At 32.9% G+C, this 20,701-nt stretch overlaps 5 protein-coding genes across 5 annotated transcripts; 2 read left to right on the top strand and 3 right to left on the bottom strand.

Moving 5' to 3' along the window:
- Positions 1-175: 175 nt before the first annotated feature.
- F9C07_1000038 (galactose oxidase) lies at positions 176-2,672 on the top strand. The gene has a single exon (XM_041284455.2). The coding sequence runs from the start codon at positions 309-311 to the stop codon at positions 2,412-2,414; it is 2,106 nt and encodes a 701-aa protein (XP_041141830.2). The 5' UTR covers positions 176-308; the 3' UTR covers positions 2,415-2,672.
- F9C07_1000039 (branched-chain amino acid aminotransferase/4-amino-4-deoxychorismate lyase) lies at positions 2,673-4,066 on the bottom strand. The gene has a single exon (XM_041284465.2). It carries the CDS (start codon positions 3,909-3,911, stop codon positions 2,931-2,933), a length of 981 nt encoding a protein of 326 aa, XP_041141829.1. The 5' UTR covers positions 3,912-4,066; the 3' UTR covers positions 2,673-2,930.
- A 234-nt stretch (positions 4,067-4,300) lies between these two features.
- F9C07_2133660 (MFS transporter) lies at positions 4,301-6,432 on the bottom strand. The gene is made up of 3 exons (XM_041289107.2): positions 6,030-6,432; positions 5,954-5,968; positions 4,301-5,871 (listed from the first exon to the last, which is right to left on the bottom strand). The coding sequence occupies exons 1-3, from the start codon at positions 6,264-6,266 to the stop codon at positions 4,693-4,695; spliced, it is 1,431 nt and encodes a 476-aa protein (XP_041141828.2). The 5' UTR covers positions 6,267-6,432; the 3' UTR covers positions 4,301-4,692.
- Positions 6,433-6,729: 297 nt separating this feature from the next.
- Positions 6,730-8,600, bottom strand: F9C07_2278511 (putative class III aminotransferase). Its single transcript, XM_041289105.2, has 3 exons — positions 8,098-8,600; positions 7,654-7,997; positions 6,730-7,583 (listed from the first exon to the last, which is right to left on the bottom strand). The coding sequence occupies exons 1-3, from the start codon at positions 8,552-8,554 to the stop codon at positions 6,867-6,869; spliced, it is 1,518 nt and encodes a 505-aa protein (XP_041141827.2). The 5' UTR covers positions 8,555-8,600; the 3' UTR covers positions 6,730-6,866.
- Positions 8,601-9,860: 1,260 nt separating this feature from the next.
- F9C07_2278512 (phosphoserine phosphatase) lies at positions 9,861-11,316 on the top strand. The gene is made up of 6 exons (XM_071510308.1): positions 9,861-10,152; positions 10,236-10,249; positions 10,300-10,376; positions 10,449-10,748; positions 10,816-10,964; positions 11,061-11,316. The coding sequence occupies exons 1-6, from the start codon at positions 10,059-10,061 to the stop codon at positions 11,195-11,197; spliced, it is 771 nt and encodes a 256-aa protein (XP_071365367.1). The 5' UTR covers positions 9,861-10,058; the 3' UTR covers positions 11,198-11,316.
- Positions 11,317-20,701: the final 9,385 nt, after the last annotated feature.

Raw genomic sequence — 20,701 nt, forward strand, 5'->3', positions numbered from 1 at the left:
ATCGCCAGCCGCTCGTAAGACTAGGGCGGTGACAGGGACTAGACCGTGCATTCCTTATGGCGAGTGTCACTGTCTTTTAGTGGATGTTGGGATATGCGGCATGTGTCACACTGTGTGGGACACGGGAAATCCCTTCATTCCTGAACACCAGGCATTCTATTGCTTGATTGAATACAGATACTTGGAATTGGTTGCTCGAGTTTCCAATAACCATGATGAAGTATATATATCAATTTAGCCTCCACCCAGGGACATTACGGGTTGGGATAACATCTTTATTCTTACTCTGAACCGTCTGCAAAGGGGCGATGAAGCAGAAGCCAAGAATGGGTCTCAAGTGGGCATCGGTATTGTTGCTCATCGGTTTATCCAAAGCAGAGAAAAGCATCGTGCACGGGTCCCTCATATCTGCCGTAGCACAGGGGGCGTCTCTGGGTATTGAAGGTAGTGGTGCCCCCGTCGATACCGGAGGAGAGAATACAGGCTTGTATCAGTCTCCACCTTACAACAGCGCGCGGATCGACCGTAGCAGCTGGATAGCAACATGCGACAGCGAGCTGGTCGGACATGAATGTATCAATGCGATCGACGGCGACAATAGCACGTACTGGCACAGCGGTGACGACACCAACGGTATTGCGTCCCTTCCTCACAATATCACTATCAATCTCGGGACAGTACAGAATGTGAGCGGGATTGCCGTGTGGCCAAGAGCCGTGGAAGATGGTTGGATTGGGACACATGATGTTTCCCTTAGCACTGATGGGGTAACCTGGGGAGATCCAGTCGCACATGGGGCATGGTGGCCTGATTCGACCGTGAAGCTGGCTGTGTTTGAGCCTAAAGCGGTGCAGTATGTGAGGCTCATTGCGCGTTCCTCGTTCAATGGAGACAATGCAACTAGTATTGCAGACCTACAAATCTGGTCGGCGAACAGCATTCCCACAGCGCCACAGGGAAAACGCCTCAGTGAAGTTGGCGCCTGGGGGCCAACGATCGACTTCCCTCTCGTCCCAGCCTCTGCGGCCATCGAGCCCAGTTCCGGGAAGGTGCTCGTCTGGTCTTCATATCGAAAGAACCAGTATGGGGGTACCAGTGGTGGCTTAACGCAAACTGCCACGTGGGATCCGAATACGGGCGTTGTCTCACGGCGCGAAGTCTCCGATACCGAGCATGATATGTTCTGTTCTGGTATCTCCATGGATGTCAATGGGCGCGTGATTGTCACTGGAGGAAATGATGACACCATGACGAGTATCTACGACTCTTTCAGCGACAGCTGGATCGCTGGAGCACCGATGAACGTCGAACGTGGCTACCAGGCTTCCACCATCCTGTCCGACGGAAATATGTTTGTTCTGGGCGGTTCGTGGAACGGGCCGCAGCTTCAGAACAAGAACAGTGAGGTGTATAATGTCACGGCAGACACCTGGACTCAGTTGCCGAACGCCGGCTCACAGCCCATGTTAACCCATGACAACCTGGGTCCCTATCATGCAGACAACCATGGCTGGATTTTCGGTTGGAAGAACCTCTCGATCTTCCATGCCGGGCCGAGCCAGGCCATGCACTGGTACTTCGCCCAGGGCGTAGGGAATGTGACGAATGCAGGCAATCGAAGCACGGACTACGATCAGATGTCCGGCAATGCGGTCATGTTTGACGCCACCGGTGGGAGAATCCTCACTTTTGGAGGTTCCCCAAACTATGAGGATTCGGATGCTACAAAGAATGCAACTCTCATAACGATAGGGGACCCTAACACCCCGCCGGTGACTGTGAAAGCAGGTGGTGACATGGGATACGCGCGGACGTTCCATACTTCGGTTGTCTTGCCCGATGGAAGTGTTTTTATCACCGGTGGCCAGGCACATGGCCTGCCCTTTAACGAGGACACGGCTCAATTGACGCCAGAGCGATACATCCCTGAGGAGGACAGATTCGTCGAACACTTTCCGAACAATATCGTCCGAGTTTACCACAGCTGGTCCCTTCTTCTCCCTGACGCGACGGTGATTAATGGTGGCGGTGGATTGTGTGCCAACTGCACCGCCAACCACTATGATGCCCAGATCTATACTCCGCCATATTTGTTTGACGCGGATGGAAACCGTGCCCCACGGCCTCACATCGAGACGGTGGCCCCAGCCAGCCTTCGGTATGGCGGTCAAATTACTATCACTGCCGATTCCCCTATCAGTAACGCCTCCCTGATCCGCTACGGCACCACAACACACACAGTGAACACCGACCAGCGTCGCATCGAACTAGTGCTCGAAGATGCCGGGACCAACATGTACACAGCAGACATCCCCAATGATCCTGGCGTTGCTCTTCCTGGATACTACATGCTGTTCGTCATGAACGCAAACGGAGTGCCTAGCGTATCGAAAAACGTCCAAATTACTCTGTGAGAAGCCGCGAGACAACGAGATGGTCCAGACTGAAACGGATCAGAAACCGCAGATTCAGCGACTACGCAGATGATTCACGACCGGGGCACGACTTTTTTGATGGTTGGATTGAGAAACACTTGTCACTTAATTTCGGTTTTCAGACTGACAAGGCCTGCTGTGGAGAATGCTATAGAACGTGTAGCGCAATGTGAAAGACCGTTAGTAACTGCTAGCTCTACAACAAATATGTAGAATGTTCCAACCCAGATTTGCACATGAATGTTTGAGAAAGGTCATTCATTTTTATTTGCCGCGGTAAGCCTTCTCTTCAATGTATGTATCATATATAGCCTGCAATTCCGGACCTCAATTTGGAGGAGGCTTAACAATACACAGTGTAAGATCAAGATAGGATAAACAAGACCCTCATAGCTGAAAAGCATGCTTCACGCACTCCGGCGGATTCGTCTCTGGCCATCGCACCTAAAAACCTGGATCCGGAGAAAAGGGAAGGACGAGCAGAATGAGACAGCATCAGTTACCCTCATGGCCCTTGTAATCGATAGCAGAGCTATATTTCGGGTCATAGTGCATCGCCCAGTACTCATCCCATATCTTTGTAGTAAGGGGACCGACTTTTCCATTCCGGATCGGTTTTCCATCGAGTTTCGTGATAGGCATAATGCCACCAGCTGTAGTACACATGAATATCTCATCGGCGTGATAGGCATGTTCGAGTGGCACCATCTGAACGCGGACCTCGATGTTCTTGGCCTGGGCAATATCAAAAACACTCTTACGTGTAATGCCTTCCAGAACACCACGGTCGGGCGTGTAGATAATACCATCTTTAACCAACACTATATTGAAACCGGATCCTTCTGTGAGATTGGTATCTCCATCTGAGAGAAATGGGTAATCCGCGCCACGGTCAGCCGCTTCAAATAGACCCCGTGTCAAGTCCCCCCACTGGAGGTTCTTGATGGTAGGATCGAAAGCACCGGGGGGAGTGCGCCGTACGGTACGCGCAATGATCGCAGTACCTCCGGTAGGTTGCATGGCGGGCTCCATCACCCAGACATACGGCATGACGATCAGATAGAGATGATTGTCGAAAAGATCCTCTGGCTTATTGCCACGGACCCCTTTCAGGCCACGAGTGACGATCAGCTCCACAAAGGCATCTTCGATTCCACTCTTAGCAACCATCTCCCTTAGGGTTTGCTTGACTTCGTCCCTGGACAGTGGGATCTTCAGTCGCATCTTTTCACAACTATCTTCCAATCGACTGAGATGATCATCAAGGCGGAAAAAGCGCCCATCCCAGACCGATGGCACATCGTACGTGAGGTCGCTATGCATGAAACCCTCGTCGAGGAGTGGGACTCGTGCGTCGGCGAGTCGGACGAAAGATCCCTGGACGTAGGCAATTCCTTTCGCAAAGCGGTTGCCACTGTTATCTAGACGAGCCTTGCGCTCGTAGTAACCGGAAAATACTTTGTTCATAGATGTCATGGTGAGATGCCTGTATGTTCGACTGAGGACGTTACCAAAAGAAGCGTCTGGTTACGAGCACGTTGTATCTACAGTCTCTAGTGGACCGATACCGCGAACATTGGAAGAGAACAATCGAAGTTGCTTTGGGGCTATGGCAGAACGATGTGTCTGGTTTCACCTGCTGGTACGCCCACTTCCGCATGACTCAATGACTCCAGGCTCGTAAAGTAGCAGTGAACTATGGATGATCCGTCTCCGTGACTACGTAAATTGGCACCGCTCTTGGTTGGCTATTCTTCCCGGGTCTAGTCTGTTCTATGATGGATTGAGAATCAAGTCGTCACCACCTGTGTATGATCGGCACACCTGCTCCGGCTGTCATTTCAGATCCTGTTGTGACGTATTGTCTGAGCCTGGATGCTATATCCGGTTCCAGTATGGTTGCCGTGACTTGTGTCGCCCTGTGCAAATATCTACATTTCTATGTGTCTGGTTTAATGCCGTTCACGAGCCAATTTATGACTTTCCGGACCTTGTAGTTGCTTTTGAGTCCAACCCCCAGCTCTCTCGTGGAGAAGACAAGGCTGTTGCACTCATGCAACGTCTAGGATAATTATATATTGAGATAAGATCTATCGCATGGGAGGAAGTGTATATTGAATAGGACCTGCTGCAAATGTCGGTGTGAACACGGTCAAGACATTACAGCCAGAGTTCAGTACACCAATCGCATCATAACACGCGGAAATCAGTGCCTGTATAGAGATCGTTACAAACAGCAGAGATGAGTATAAGGCCACTAGGACCGTGTAGGTGAACTGCTCCAGGCAGGTGATGCGGCTTCTTTGGTTCCTCGGCGCTGCCCTGGAAGAGCAAACCACAATATCAAACACAACATAAGCATCGCAAGGACAACAGGGTGAAGAACCTTGATACCATGGGCTTTTGCGATTGCGCCCGTGATGAAAGGGAAAATGCATCCACCCGCGCTCCCTAGAGCACAGGCGAAACCGACGGCTGCAACATGGAGATGCTTTGGCAACAGTGCGGCCTGGGCAATAACCGCCTCTGGGTAAAGGGGCCCCAGGAAGAAGCCCAGTAATGTTACTGCGATCATGGATAGGTGGAGTTCCGTGGCGAGCCAGAAACCAATATGGCACACCACACAGGCCAATAAGTACACAACAATAACAAGACGTTGCCGCTTGAAGTAGGGTGTGATGAACCCAAGACACACACGGCCAACGGTCAGTCCTCCCCAATACATGAATGTGACCACGCCTGCCACAGACGGTGGTGTATTCCGGAGATCCACGAGGAACGTGAAGACCCATCCTCCAACGGTGACCTCAATGCCCACATAGACCAACAGGAATAGACTGATGATCCATGTCGAGACCAAACCTAATGATTCAAGCGTTGGGTTCTTTAATGTGGTGTTGCGTCTTGACGAGTCTCGGTCATCTTGTTGCACGTTGTCCCCAGGAACACCCAGTTCGCTGGCTTCAACCAGCGAGCCTCTTGCTGACCAGAATGCAGCGACCGAAGTCACAAACTCGATGGTTGCTGCAATACCCATTATATAGTAGAAGTGGTACCACATGCAGCCTCTCTGGGTGATCACATAAGTGGCCGTAAGCGGTGCCAAAGCCGCCCCCAGACCATAAAACGCGTGGAGGATCCCCATTAGCTGGCTGCTATTATGCATTGCACCAATCCAAGCATTCCACGATGCATCCACAATGCCATTTCCCAGGCCAGCTAGGATGAATATCGTAATAAGAAGCGGGAAGGGAGGATGCTGGGTCGTGGCAAAGTAGGAGATAACATGCATCCCCGTGCCCAGCAAGGCAATTCCGCGCTGTCCGAAGCGCTCGTGTATCCAGCTATTAGCCATGGCAGCGGTAGCGTAGCCAAGAAATGGCGAAAGGAACACTACAGAAACCGTGGTATAGTCTGCGTCGTAATATCGGCCCAGCTATTAAGAGATGAAGGGAAGAGAAGTGGTTAGCAGCCAATATTCAGAAAGTGCCGCGCATATATCCGACGGATGAACCTACATAGTGAATCATGGCCTACCGATAGCAAGCCTATTAGTACAAGCTCCCTGAGAATGGACTTCTGTGAACCACTTACCCCGTATGCGCCATCGTTTGCGCCGACCACAATGAAGCTGTAGAATGTTGCCAGGACACGCCACAGGTTCACTGAAGGTTCATTCCACCTTTCTGGCTGCTGCCGTGAGTAGGAATCGCCTGCTTCACTGACATTATCCCGGTCTCGTCCATCTGCCTGGTAAGAACCATAAGACACATAGGCCGAGTCTGATAATAAAGGGGCCTGTGACGCCAAGTCCTGCTGTGTGCTCATCATTCATGCGGTATCTTGCCTTCCGGGATGCGATGTTGTATGTGAATAAGACAAGGATTTAGGCTTTAATTACACCAAAGTGTTTGGTGTAGATATTAACGTCAGACGGTAGGAGGTGTAACAAGCAGGCCGGCAGCAAGCAGAAAAGAAAGAGAGGGAGGGAAAGGAATGGAAATAAGAGAAAAAACGGACACAGCCGACGGAGGCAGAGGCAAATCCTACGCATCTAGTCTTACTAAGCGTACAGGCACATAGTTATCAAAGCCCTCACTGCTGGAAGGGTTGCAATACATCAGAATAATGAGTGTAGTAAACGTTTACGTTACATCTGTATCTAGGGAATGCCACATGGAGGTTTCTTTTCACTTGGATATAGATTGTGCCACTAATACAGTAGTCATGAGGTAATTATCAGCATAATACTCGCAGGATTATACTTTTGGTCGTTCCCAGACCGTCGTTTGTCTTTGCCCTTTTTTTTTTTTTTTTTTTTTTTTTTCGTTTTGCTCCCTCTTGGATAATTCAACTAAGAACAAGGTAAATCAACGTAGGCAAACGAAAAAGAAAGGCTAGACAACAAAATATTCCACAAACAGTAATACTTCACATAACTAGCGCAGCTACATCTTCAAATACACTGTCAATAGTTCGAACAAGACGACTCACGATCTCGTCCACATCTTCTTTATGGACAATGTACGGTGGTGCAAGCAACACGTGGTCACCATTACAACCATCAACCGCACCAGTGGCGGCAAATAGGCAGATATCGTATCCCCTTTCCATTCCCCTGGACTGCATGCGCTTGCTGATGGTGAATGCCGGAGAAAAAGGAGTCTTGGTGGGTGGATCAGCCATGAATTCAACTGCCCAGAAGAGACCACGCCCTCTGATATCTCCGACGTATGGATGATCGCCCAGGTGTAGCTTTAGTTGTTGGCCCAGATACTGACCCATCTTGCGACAGTTCTCAACGAGGTTTTCCTCTTTGATAATACGCTGGACTTCGACTGCTGCTGCGCAGCCCAGGGGGTGGGATTGGTAGGTCTGACCGTGGACAAAATACCCACCACCGTGTCTCAATCCATCCAAGACACGGTCGTTGACAAGTAACCCAGAAATGGTTCCATATCCGGCGGCGAGACCCTTTCCTACGAGCTCAATATCTGGAGCGACGCCATCCTCCTGCCAGGCATGTGTGATTCCGGTCCGGCCCATGCCGCACATAATCTCGTCGAAGACTAGGAGGGCACCATAGCGGTCGCATACATCCCGCACGGCTTGCAAATATCCTGGTAGTGCAGTAACACAGCCCAGGGCCTAAATGTTCAGACATATCAATCTCTCATCCTAACCAACTAAACCATGCTGGGGGTCCATGATCACCTACCGTCCCGACCATCGGTTCCAGGAAAACCGCACAGACCGTTTCAGGCCCAAGTCGTTGGAACTCGTTGTCCAGCTCGTCCTTGAGTCGAGCTACATATGTCTCCGGATCCTCATTTTCCATGAGGCCGTGGTATGGATCGCACGCTGAGACATGGGAGATATTAGAGGTCAAAATGGAATTAAATCGAGTCTTCCTCGGCTTAAAATCTCCTAATGCCAATGCTCCTAAAGTGCACCCATGCCACGAACCGTGCCTGGAAATGAACCTGGTTCGCCGTGTGTTCGGCGACTGCTCCTCGAAGTACTGATAAGCCAGTTTCATGGCCGCTTCGACAGCTTCGGAACCTATGTAGTTCACAAATTTAGTTCACGAGTTCGTACTGAATGGTCCCTTGACGCGAGGGATGATGCATAGAAAAACAGAAGAGGGGAGTTGATTGGTTACCAGATCCAAGAATGCACGCCCGAGACAACTTTCCTCCTGTGGACTCGACCAAAAGATCTGCAAGGTCCATTGCTGGTGTATTTGGGAAAAATCCAGGGTGGCAGTACTCCACTTGGTCAAGTTGGGACATTATAGCCTTCTTGACACGACCTACGCCGTGGCCGATTGCAGAAACAGCCGCTCCGCTCGTGGCGTCTAGTATTTTCTGTCCATTTTCGAGGAAAATATAAATGCCCTCGGCTGACTTTACGGAAGGGACCGTTGGGTCATGGGTGACATTCTTGTACAGGTATGCTGGCTCCGCCGCGGATCCCATTGTACTGTGATAGTATAGATTGTATCTTGCGGGGAGTTTAAATGATGAGAATCTCTTAATCACGAAATCGTGAAACAGTTGGGCCTTCCACACGCTTGAATAAATAGTTGGGTCTTGAGCAATACATAGGTATATCAACATCAGATGCTTTTTTTGTTCTTTTACCGAAGCTTCCGATCAATTTCAGTCTACATGGTAAAAGTAACTACGGTAGCCAGTCAGTATGGCTAGATTGAGTTGTAGCCTTCGCATTAATACGTTTATCGTAGAGGGTGTGGCAAGTCTAGGCCTTATGCGACAATTGTGAACCATTTCTTCGCGAAATGCTACCTATTCCGACTCTACATCTGTAGCTTCTTCGGAGTTAGAATTCCTTCCTCAACCCTGACAGACTATGGTTCACCACATTGCGTTCCGTGTGGAAGGCTGAAGGCGTGTCTGCAGTTCTTAGCATACTCTAGCGCAATTCAATATCCACATATAGCATAGGTTGCATCAACATATCCGATATCATGTTACCTTGCAGGTTCAAGCTAACAGTAGTGACTCATAGAATATAGCCTTCCTCGAATAAGTGCTAATCTAGGGTAGTAACACGGCATCGACAACGATGTAGACAGAAGTGGCTTGCGCAAAGGACACCTAACACCTAGTGCTAAATTGCATATGTGACATGAAGCTCAGTTATTTTGCTAGTTGGAATTAAAATCATAGCGAATAGCGGAATGTTGCATTCCCAGGGTTCCGGGTATGTGGTGTGGTGTGGCATGCTCCGTTTGCGTCGAGTGCAGACAGCAAGCCATCTTAACTGGAAAATGTAGACAGGATTTAAGTTCAACCTTCGCTATATGACAAATGCTTAATTCACGGACACATGCTGGTCATCGATTAAAATGATCAGATCTCGTATACGACTGGTTAATGTATAGGTCGCTCAGGGTGTGGAAGCAGTCCCTTTCGGGTAGGAGATAGATATCGGCTGTCAGTACAAGACCCACAGGATTAGGTTGTCATATGCAGAGTGAACCAGAGATTGTGCAGAATAGCCGACCCATCTGAGCACAGTTATTGTGGGATATGACATTCAAGTACCCGACATTGAGCTCTGGATACGCCGGAAATGTGGTTACATTCCCTGGATCTGCTCTCAAGGCTAGTGACACCAGAAGGATCGCTGCAAATGGCAACTTCCGAATTTTGGCACTCTGAGAAGCTAGATCTTTATCTTGTCCATATCCTAGTATACCTGCAAGCTAGATAAGGCTCCTCGTTACACGAGAGATAGTAGCAACTAGAGATGGAGCTACAGGTGTAAATGTCATAAGATCGCAGTTCACGGCTAGGCCAATCTTTCGCAGTAGGTACTTCGGAATAGGAAACATTCGTAATATTTTACCTCATACAGATCTCCCTGTCATGTATGTAATGATCATATACGCAACGGGAAAAATCTTAAATCTCATAGCTGCCCACCACCAGGCTTACCTAGGAGAGCGGCATCCAGTTGTCGTTAGATAACTTAAATGTTAATAATACCGGTGCATACGTTTCGATACCCTTGCTGCTTTCCATTATCTGTTTAGTTGCCATTTTAATACGTTCGGCGGTTCTTGAAAGATCCTCAATCGTGATCACAGGCGGCATAATGGAGTCCCCTGAATATGAGCTGCTGTACCTCAAAGAGAACCCTAAAGCTATCTTTTTTACAGATTTTGATGGAACTATTACTCTGAAAGACTGTATGACACTCTTCCCTAAGGCTTTTTTTGGTCTTTCCCTCCGTCATGATACTCAGACACGCCCGTCGCTGACAGCAATCTAGGCAATGACTATCTGGTACTATGTCGACCCCAATATCCAATCTCCGTAGCTTACCTGATGTGAAGGTAGATAACTTTGGGTTTGGGATGGAAATGCGACGGAAATTGGAGATGGAAGTCATGAAAGGACATATGGCTTTCAGGTAAGAATTCGCTATCCATCCGTATGCCATTTCTGTCATTTCACACAGCCACTTGACCAACTCCACCAATAGAGATGCATTCCACGCCATGCTCCAGAGTGTACAGATGCCGTTAGCGGATTGTCTGCGAATTGTACAGGATAATATTCAGCTTGATCCCCACTTCCTGGATTTCTATTATTGGGCAAAAGGGTGTAATATCCCTATAGTTGTGCTCTCTTCTGGGATGACTCCTTTCATAACCATGTTGCTGGAGTCCGTTCTGGGCAGCAATCCAGAAAATATATTCGTTGTTGCCAATGACGTTGAGCCACACAGCTTCGGGGACAAGACGAGTGGGAGTGGATGGCGGATTAAATACCGTGACGACAGGTAAGGGCAACACATTTGCTGAGCTGTTGAGTGAGTCTTCACTAAACCGAAATGATGAACTATATAGTGCCTTTGGTCATGATAAATCACTCGAGATCAAGCCGTACTTTGGGCTACCCAGCGGAAATTGTCCTCTACTTTTTTACGCTGGAGATGGTGTCTCGGATTTATCTGCCGCATCGCAAACTCACGTTCTTTTTGCAAAGGAGGGTTTGGGTGAGTTCTCCTGGTGAATTACTTTCACAATCTCATATCCACCCGCATGGTTGGCTACTTGCAATTGATAATAAGCGAGCCTAACGCATGAGGTAGACCTAGTAGATCATTGCAAGGAAAGGGGAATTCCGTTTATCCCCTTCGACAACTGGAGCTCTATCCTTGACACAATGCAAGGTATTTATGAAGGTCTGTCTAGGGCAGGAATCACGGGTTATTCCAACGTTGTATAATAATCTAGGAGGCTCTGTGACCTGATACACTGGAACACAAGGCGCTTATGCCACTTTATTCTCCGATCAAAGTCTCATGTATCTGCAGGATATGAATTGAACTTCTGATTATATTTTTTCTTCCGAGTTGAGACTCCCACGGGCAACATCATTATAGTAGTATAATCGTGGTTAGTATTAGGGGTTGTCCAACGCTTGCCTGGTCCCCCCTCGTGTGATATCCAGAATATGTGATATTTTAAGAGACTGATCTCCGTTGAGTAATATTTGTGAACAGATAATATCTAGATACGGTCGTTCAAGTTTGATATCTGGGTATACTGGAGACCTTCGTCTATAGGACACGAAAGTACAGTTAGAATATTGCTTAGATCCCTCAAGCCTGCCAATCCATTTCCTCTCCTTTCTCATTTGTGTATTGTCTGTAGAGACTTGAGGCTGTTAAGCTTCTCCCCCTCTCCGCCCACACAACATCTTTTCTTTTAAATCACAGGGTAAGGTCCTTTGGAAGGCCTTAGCCTCTATTCGAAACCGGCAGTTCGATAGAAATAAGAAAGGAATATTGGAATGTCAACATGAGCATGTGTATGGCCTAGGGTTTATAGAGAAGAGACACTCACATCTTTACATGTCGCTTTCCTGTTCTACTTTCAAGTGAAATACCAGATAGCTATCGAGCTAAGGCACTTTTATGTTTTGTCAGGAGACATAAATGTATGGGTATAGAGCATTAGTGTTAATATCATTTACTCCCCAGGACGCAGTGGATTGGAATTCAGTCAGGGTCAATAACTATGGACAAATGATACAGAGCCCTACGCAACTACCACTACTATACAGTCCGACTGGTAGTACAGGTTCTACATCGCCACAACATTTCCAAACGCGTCTCATACCACCACGACGGTCTTCTATGTATCCTCAAGCAGTCTCATTATGGCCTGGTTCTTGTTGAACCAGTCCCACAGTTGAGCTCCCGAGAGATCCATCCCCATGTCAACATCCCCAAATACTGTAGGCTCGACCAGCCCATCTCCAAGGCCTATTCTGTCCCCGTTAAACTCGTCAAGTGATACTATGTGGCTTGGGGTATCTATAGTATTCGTGGTCCCCAAGTCTCTTGCCATCGCGTCAGGGTGCAATATATTAAGCCCACGATTGTTTAAGATTATGCCGGCAAATATGTTGATAGACTGCGGATAAGCTATTGACTAAGGTATTCTTCCTGGCCTACCGCTTATATAGAATTTGATCTTAATATACTTAGCTATAATATTATATAATATCCAAAAGAGATAATATTATTTACTATATATACTATATATACCAGGATTTAATATAGATTTAAATATTTTAATAAGATCTTATATATACTTAAGGTCTAAGGCCTTTAATATTTTAATAATATAATAGAATAATATAATAAAAAAAAGATTAGATAATAGTTCTATATCTTTTAATTAGTATAACGGCGGATTGCCTCAGGCAACTAGACTCTATATAGACGAGCTGTTAATGGGCCGCTGGCTTATATAATATATAAATATATTTATATTAGAATTATATAGAGGATTCTAATTTTTAAATAATTTATTCTATTATACTATATAAAGAAATTATTATATAATTATAAATAATCTTAAATTTTCTAATACTATATTTCTAAAGTCTATTAGCTAATTATATTTTATAAATTTATTATTTATAAATAATAATATACCGGCAAAGCGCTTATAATTTAAATTACTTTAATCTAATAATTTTAGAATAGTTAATATATAAAGCTCGAGTATTTTATTACTAGTAAATCTTTTAAAAATTAATAATATAGCTACTTAATTATTTATAATTTAAAAAATCTTTTAAAAAAGTCTCTAGTAAGCTAAAATACTTAATTCTTTAATATTTTAATAGAATTAATTATTAAAAAAATAAAAATAAAATTTTTAAAAAAAAATTAATATTAGAGTACTAGAGTAAAAAATTAATATTATTATTTAATATAATTATATAGATAGCTGAGATATTAAAAATAATTATATAGATTAGCACTATAAATAATAGATTTAATAATTTTAAATTAATTATATCTATTTTTTTTAAAAATAAAACTATATATAAAATATAGAATTATATTATAAATATAAAAAACTATTTTACTATAAATATATTAATCTAGTAGAATAATAAAAATAAAATTTTATATACTATTAATTATTTTAGTAAAAAAACTAAATAAATATAGTATTTAAAAAAAAAAATTTAAAAAATTAAATTAAAAAAATATAAAAGACTTTTTTTATATATTTATTAATTTAAAAATAAATTAATATTAGAATATTATATATTATTTTATAAATAAAAAATAGAATAATAAAAATATATATAAATAATATATTTAAAGTCTAGAAATTTAATAAATTTTTTTAAATAATTTTTTTATAGTTTAAATATAGATTTAAATATTTAATTAAAAGATTTAAAAAAAAAATATTTATATAATTTATTAGTTATAAACTTTAGAAAAAATATATAATATAGTAATTTAATATTAATTAATCTTTTATTATAAATATAGTTTATATAATAGTAAAGAAAATAACTAAAAATATATTAATAAAAAAAAATAAAGTTTAGCTAAATTTAATAGAGATAAAAAATATTTTTATAAAAATAAAATCTCTATTATATATTTTTATAATAGCTATTTTTTATTTAAATAATTATTTTTTAAAATCTATTATAATATATAGATAATCTATAAATATAAAAAAAATTAATAAAAAAAAAAGAAATACTATTTTTAATATAATAAAAAAAATTATAGAATTTAAAAATATTTTAAAACTATTAATAGTATATTAAAAAAAATATTTTTTATAAATAATAGAAACTATAGTTTTTAGAGCTTTTAATTCTATATTATTTAAATAAATCTATAATATTTTCTATTTTTAATATAGTAAAGCTATAATTATAAAAATTATTTAATATTAATACTAATACTAAGCTAATAAAAAAATAAAATTATATTATATAAATAATAAAAATACTACTAGATTTTAAAATTAATAATAATTTTATTTTCTATTAATACTTATTTTAATATAAGATTATTATATTAAAAAATTATTTTTAATTATTAATACGCGTATAGTATATAAATAATATTTTAATATTATACTATAGTAAACTAATTATAAAATTTTAAATAATTAATTAAAAAAATTAGATAAAAAATTATAAGATAAAATACTATATTATTAATTTTTAAAATCTAGATTATTAGATTATTTTAAAATATAAATAAATATATTATATTAATTTTAATATTATTTTTTTAATAAAAATATAATATTACTAAAAAAAGTTTTAAAAATCTTTATTAAAAATTTTAAATAATTTATAAAAATAATATATTATATTTTTACTATAATAATTATATATTAACTAGATATTAATAATAGATTATTAAAACTATTATTTTAATATAGAAAATAAATCTATATCTTTTTTAAAAAAAAAATAATTAATTTTTTAAATAAAAAGATTATATATCTAATACTATTAATAAAAAAAAAAGTTTTATTATATAAATCTTTATATAGTTTTTTATAATATAAATTATAAATATTATAAAAATATTTTAATAAAATATTTATATAAAAATAGATTAAATATTTTATTAATATAACTAAAATACTAGTACTTTTTATTTAAAAATTAAATAATTTATTATAATTATATATTAACTATTAGAAATTAAATATTATAATTATAAAAAATAAATATCTATTATTTTATATTTATAAATTAATAGATTAGTTTATAGAAATAAAATATTTTATTAAATTTAATTTAAAAAATATATATTATTAAATGTATATTTAAAAAAATAATAAATAGAAAATAGTATTTTAAATATATTATAAATATTTTAAATATATAATAATATTATTTAATTTATATAATATATTAATAATCTTCTAGATATATATTACTAAAACTATAAAAAAAATTTTAAATAATTACTATATTATATATTTAAATAATATTTTTATTTATTTATAAATTAAAAAAAAATATATATAATATATTAATAAAATATTATTATATTTAAAATAAATAAATCTATATACTAAGCTATTTAAGTATAACTTCTATTAAAAAAAAATAATATTTTTAAAATTTATTATAAAATATAATAATATATATATTAATTTAGAATATATATATATTATTAATAAATAATTAATATTAGAATTTTTTTATAATATTTAAATATTCTTAAAATTTATAGAATATTTTAAATACTTTATATATTAGTATATTTAAATTATTAAATTTTTATTTAATATATTAAGAAAAATATAAAAAAAAAAATAAAATTATTTATTTTTATTATAGAGATATAAAAAACTTTTAATAAATTAAAAATAGTATTTAATAATTCTTTAATTTTATAATATTTTAATTTTATATTATAAATTAAATTAATTATAAATATTTTAGAATTTATTATTATAAATATTTTTCTATAATCTATTAATAAAATTAAAAAATTTTATTAATATTTTAATTGATAATTAATTATTTTCTATTTAAAAAAGCTAATAGAAATAAAAGATTATTATTTTATTTATAATTAGAAATTATTTATTATTATAAAATATTTTAAAATATAAAGATATTATTTTAAAAATATATTATATATAATCTATATATAAAGCGACTATAAAAATTTATAATATTTCTATTTAAAAAAAATAGTAAAATTAAATAAATATTAAATTTAATAGATAAAGTTTTTAATAGTTTATAATTTTTAGATAGAATATTAGTTTAGATAGTTAAATTTAATTAATATATTTTTATAATAAAAAAATTATAAAAATATTTATATAAAAAAAAATATTAGATTATTATCTATATTTTAAAGAAAATTATAAATAATATTAAATAATTAAAATAATATTAGAATATTTTTAATAACTAAATTAAAGATTTTAATTATAAATTTAAAAAATTTAGAATTTTTAGCTTTTAAAATAATAGTATAAAAAATTATTAAAAAAAAAATTATTTATAAAATAATATTATATTTTTTTTAAAATATAATTCTATAGATTTAATAAAAAAATATTTTTATTAGTTAAATCTATAATAAATTATTATTTAATAAAAAAAAGAAAAAAAGTATATATAAAAATAATATTATTAAAATAAATAGTAATTTAATAAAATAATAATATATTAATAATAAATTATTATATTATAGAAAAACTATTTATATATTTTTATATTTTATATTTAAATAAAAAATTCTAAAAATATATTATAATAATCTATTTATAGACTATTTTAATTAAAAGAAAATTTTTAAATTAATTAAAAAAAATTCTATTAAAATAATTTATATATAAATATTAAAAACTATATTTAAAATTATTTTATTTATTAGAAAATAAAGATTTCTAGAAAATTATTATAAAATAAATTAATCTTTTTTTTTATTTTAAAAAAATTATAATAAGATCTAATAATAGATTTTATAATTAGTCTATTATTATTAGATTAAAAAAGTTATATATATAATATAATTTTTATAATAATAAATTAATATATAAAAATTATAAAATATCTATCTATAATTAGAATTATAATTATAGAAAAATTAATTAATATATTTTAAATAAAATTATTTATAAAATTAGATTTTTAAAAAATCTAATTATTAATAGAGGTTTATTTTTTATTAATATATATTAAATATAATTCTATTAAAATCTTTATATAAAAAACTATTTAAATATTACTTTTTATTTATAAATAGATAAATAAATTAAATATTAGAATTAAATATTTAAAATATATTTATAGATATATATAAATTATTAATAAAATAATTAAATAGATTAATTATTTATTATAAAATTTATATATAATAATATTAAAAATATATTTATAAAATATTTATTTTTTATAGCTTAATAAAATATAGAATTAATAGTTTCTAGATTTAAAATTATTAGATTAATAATATTAAATATATTAATAGAATTATAGTTAAAAAATCTAGCTAATATTTAAATTAAATTAAAAAAAAATCTAAAAAAAATAATAAAATAATAAATAAAAGAATATAATAAATACTATAAAACTATATAATTATATATAGAATAAGAAATTTTATTATTAATAAAAAATATTAAATTATAGTAATTAAATAAAAAACTAGATTTAAAATATAATAATCTATTTATAATTATAAAAATTATTAAAAAATAAATATACTATTTATAATTATTAAAAATATATAATTATATCTATTCTATTTTTTATATATTATTATTAAAGTTATATTACTAGTATATAAAAATAAAGACTAGAAAAGTTTAATTAATTATTATTAATAATTAAAAAAAATAGAAAATAGAAAAAGTATTTATTTATTAAATATATTATTAAAAATTATAATATTTTATTAAATAAAAAAAATAATTAAATTATAAAAATTTATAGAAATTAAAAAAAATTTTAAAAATATTATTAAAGCTATTATAATTTATTAAAAAATTAGTAAAATATTAAAAATATTTTATTAATTATAAAGAAAAATATAATCTTTTTTTTATAAAATTTTAATATATTTTTAAAAAATATAATAATATTACTCTTTTTTTTTTATTTATAAAATTTTAAGATTTACTAAAAATATTCTAAACTATTATATCTATATTATTAATAAAGATATTTATATAAAGAAAATAAAATAATTTTATTAAATTAAAAAAAAAATAGAAAAATAATTTAAAAATATAATATAGAGTATCTACTAGTAAACTCTAAATAAATAAATAAAAAAATAAATAAATAAACTACTATAAGCTTTTCTAATTTACTAGATTATTTTTAAAAAAAACTCTATATTATTAAGCTCCCGCTAAATATTTATTAAATAAAATAGATTATAATTTATATTTTATAATATTATTAAATATAGATAGATTTTATTTAATTTATTAAAATAATTAGTAGTCTTTTTAATATATTTAATTAGATTATCTATAGTTTTTATAGTTTTTTAATTTAATAATAAAATCTATAAATAAATAATCTTAGTCTATATAGATTCTAGTAGTATAAAATATAGTTTTTTTAAATATATATATTATATATAAAGCTATCTAATATTTTAAAATATATAAACTAAAAATCTTTTAATATTAAAAAAAATATTAATAAATAATAATTTAATATAGTATTTATAAAATATCTATAAATTATTAATATTATTTTATTATATTATATTTAAAATTAGACTATCTATTTACTAGAGAGAAATTAGAAAATACTAAAAAAAATAATAAAAATTATAATAATAGTAAAAATACTTTTTAAAAAAATAAAGAAAATTTTTTTTTTAAAACTAAAAATAGAAGATTATTAAAATCTCTATAAAAAGACTAGAATAATATATTCTAAATTATTTAAATTAATTAAAATATATTTCTACTAGACTAAGAAATATTTATTTTTAAAAAAAAAAAATTTAATAAAATAGAAAATAAAAAAGAAAATATAAATAAAAATATAGAGAATTAATAAGTATATTAATTCTATTTTTTTATAAAGATATACTAATAGCTTTTTAAAAAATAAAAATATTTAAAAAAAAATACTTATAGTATTCTATAAAGCTAATTAAATCTATTTTATTTTTTAAAAAACTTTAATAATTCTATAAATAGTATTATACTTAACTATTTTTAAAATAATAGAGATACTATTAATTTATAACTCTAGTAGTATTTCTATAAAAAAAAATAAATTTACTATATTATCTATATTTTTAAAATAATTTAAAAAAATAGATATAATTATAAGAAATATTATAATTTATAAAAATAAAAAATTCTATAATACTATTCTAAAAATATTTTATTAATATTTTAATTATTTAAAATTATTATAAAATAATATATTAAATCTCTATAATTCTATTATTAAATATTTAAATAAAATATATTTTTATATTATATAGTTTATTAAAGTAAAATATTAAATATCTTAGAATTTAGATATAAATTAAAATAGTTTATTTTTTTTAAAAAAAAATAATTATAATAATAGATTATTTTAAATAACTAGACTTTATATAGATAAGCTATTAATAGACTACTAGCTTATATAATATATAAATATATTTATATTAGAATTATATAGAAGATTCCAATTTTTAAATAATTTATTCTATTATATTATATAAAAAAACTACTATATAATTATAAATAATCTTAAGTCTTCTAGTACTATATTTCTAAAGTCTATTAGCCAACCGCGCTCTATAGGCCTATTATCTATAGATAGTAATGCGCCGGCAGAGCGCTTACAATTAGATTAATTTTAATAAAAATAGAATAGAGTATTACTATTAATAAACCAATTAATATATACTTTAAGAAACACCGTCTTCTCTCATACTTTAGTAATTATAGCAATATATTAGTTATATTTATAAAGAGTATCTTGTTATGTCCGGGGCTTTATAGTCAAATCTAAGACCAGTTAGCAGACCACGTTCCAAGGGTTACTAATCTAGTATTATTTATTAATTTCTATTATCACAGGGATATAGTCGATATAAGACTACTATTAATGCTAGACTGCCGTCATTACAGGGATATAGTCAATATAAGATTACTATTAATACTAGACTTAAGTTTAAAGAACTAGACCTATTAAATATATATATCTAATAATTAAAAAATTATAAATAAGTTAAGACTAGTTATACTATTAAAGATAATTTTATAATAATAATATAAATTAAATCTAAAGAATTAAATTAAATATATAAAATAGATATTTTTATATATTCTTATTTATTATATTATTACTATAATTTTTTATATTAACAATATACTATATCTTATTAATATTATAAATTTATTATATTACTAATATATTTAGTTATATTATTACTATAATATATATAATTTTATTATAATAACTAATATTAATATTTATAGTTTTTTTTAAAATAAATACTAGATAAATAATTTATTAGATATCTTTTATCTAAGAATTAACTATTATTATTCTATTGTTATTCTATCTTATACATCCATCTTTAATAAGATGTATTAGACAAGGATCTATAATATATTTCTAGTAGTAGCGATATATTCTTAATAAAATATTAATATAGATGGCTTTTTAAAGAAAATACTTTAATAGATGAGCGTTAATACAGAAAGACTAATTATTTAATTAAAATATTTTACAATTTTATAATAATCTAGATCTAATATATACTCTTTATTTACCTTGTAATAGTTCTATTACTAGTTAAGTATTGGCAGTATCTTAAGTAGACTGCGGCATATCCGCTCCAACAGATATAAGATCTAATACTATATCTATAAATTATAAATAGTAGATATAGCTTTAATACTATATTTTTAGTAAAGATATCTAAAAATATAGATATATAGATAGTTT

Source organism: Aspergillus flavus, chromosome 1 (genome assembly GCF_009017415.1).
Source record: "Aspergillus flavus chromosome 1, complete sequence".
Taxonomy (NCBI): domain Eukaryota; kingdom Fungi; phylum Ascomycota; class Eurotiomycetes; order Eurotiales; family Aspergillaceae; genus Aspergillus; species Aspergillus flavus.

Excerpts from the sequence above, each read along its gene's own strand:
- F9C07_1000039 (XM_041284465.2), bottom strand. The coding sequence starts at position 3,911 with ATGACATCTATGAACAAAGTATTTTCCGGTTACTACGAGCGCAAGGCT.
- F9C07_2133660 (XM_041289107.2), bottom strand. The coding sequence starts at position 6,266 with ATGATGAGCACACAGCAGGACTTGGCGTCACAGGCCCCTTTATTATCA.
- F9C07_1000038 (XM_041284455.2), top strand. The coding sequence starts at position 309 with ATGAAGCAGAAGCCAAGAATGGGTCTCAAGTGGGCATCGGTATTGTTG.
- F9C07_2278512 (XM_071510308.1), top strand. The coding sequence starts at position 10,059 with ATGGAGTCCCCTGAATATGAGCTGCTGTACCTCAAAGAGAACCCTAAA. Across the intron at positions 10,377-10,448 it reads AAAGGACATATGGCTTTCAG|AGATGCATTCCACGCCATGC; the intron begins GTAAGAATTCGC and ends CTCCACCAATAG. Across the intron at positions 10,749-10,815 it reads ATTAAATACCGTGACGACAG|TGCCTTTGGTCATGATAAAT; the intron begins GTAAGGGCAACA and ends TGAACTATATAG.
- F9C07_2278511 (XM_041289105.2), bottom strand. The coding sequence starts at position 8,554 with ATGTTGATATACCTATGTATTGCTCAAGACCCAACTATTTATTCAAGC. Across the intron at positions 7,998-8,097 it reads GGCGTGCATTCTTGGATCTG|GTTCCGAAGCTGTCGAAGCG; the intron begins GTAACCAATCAA and ends TGAACTACATAG. Across the intron at positions 7,584-7,653 it reads TGGAACCGATGGTCGGGACG|GCCCTGGGCTGTGTTACTGC; the intron begins GTAGGTGATCAT and ends CTGAACATTTAG.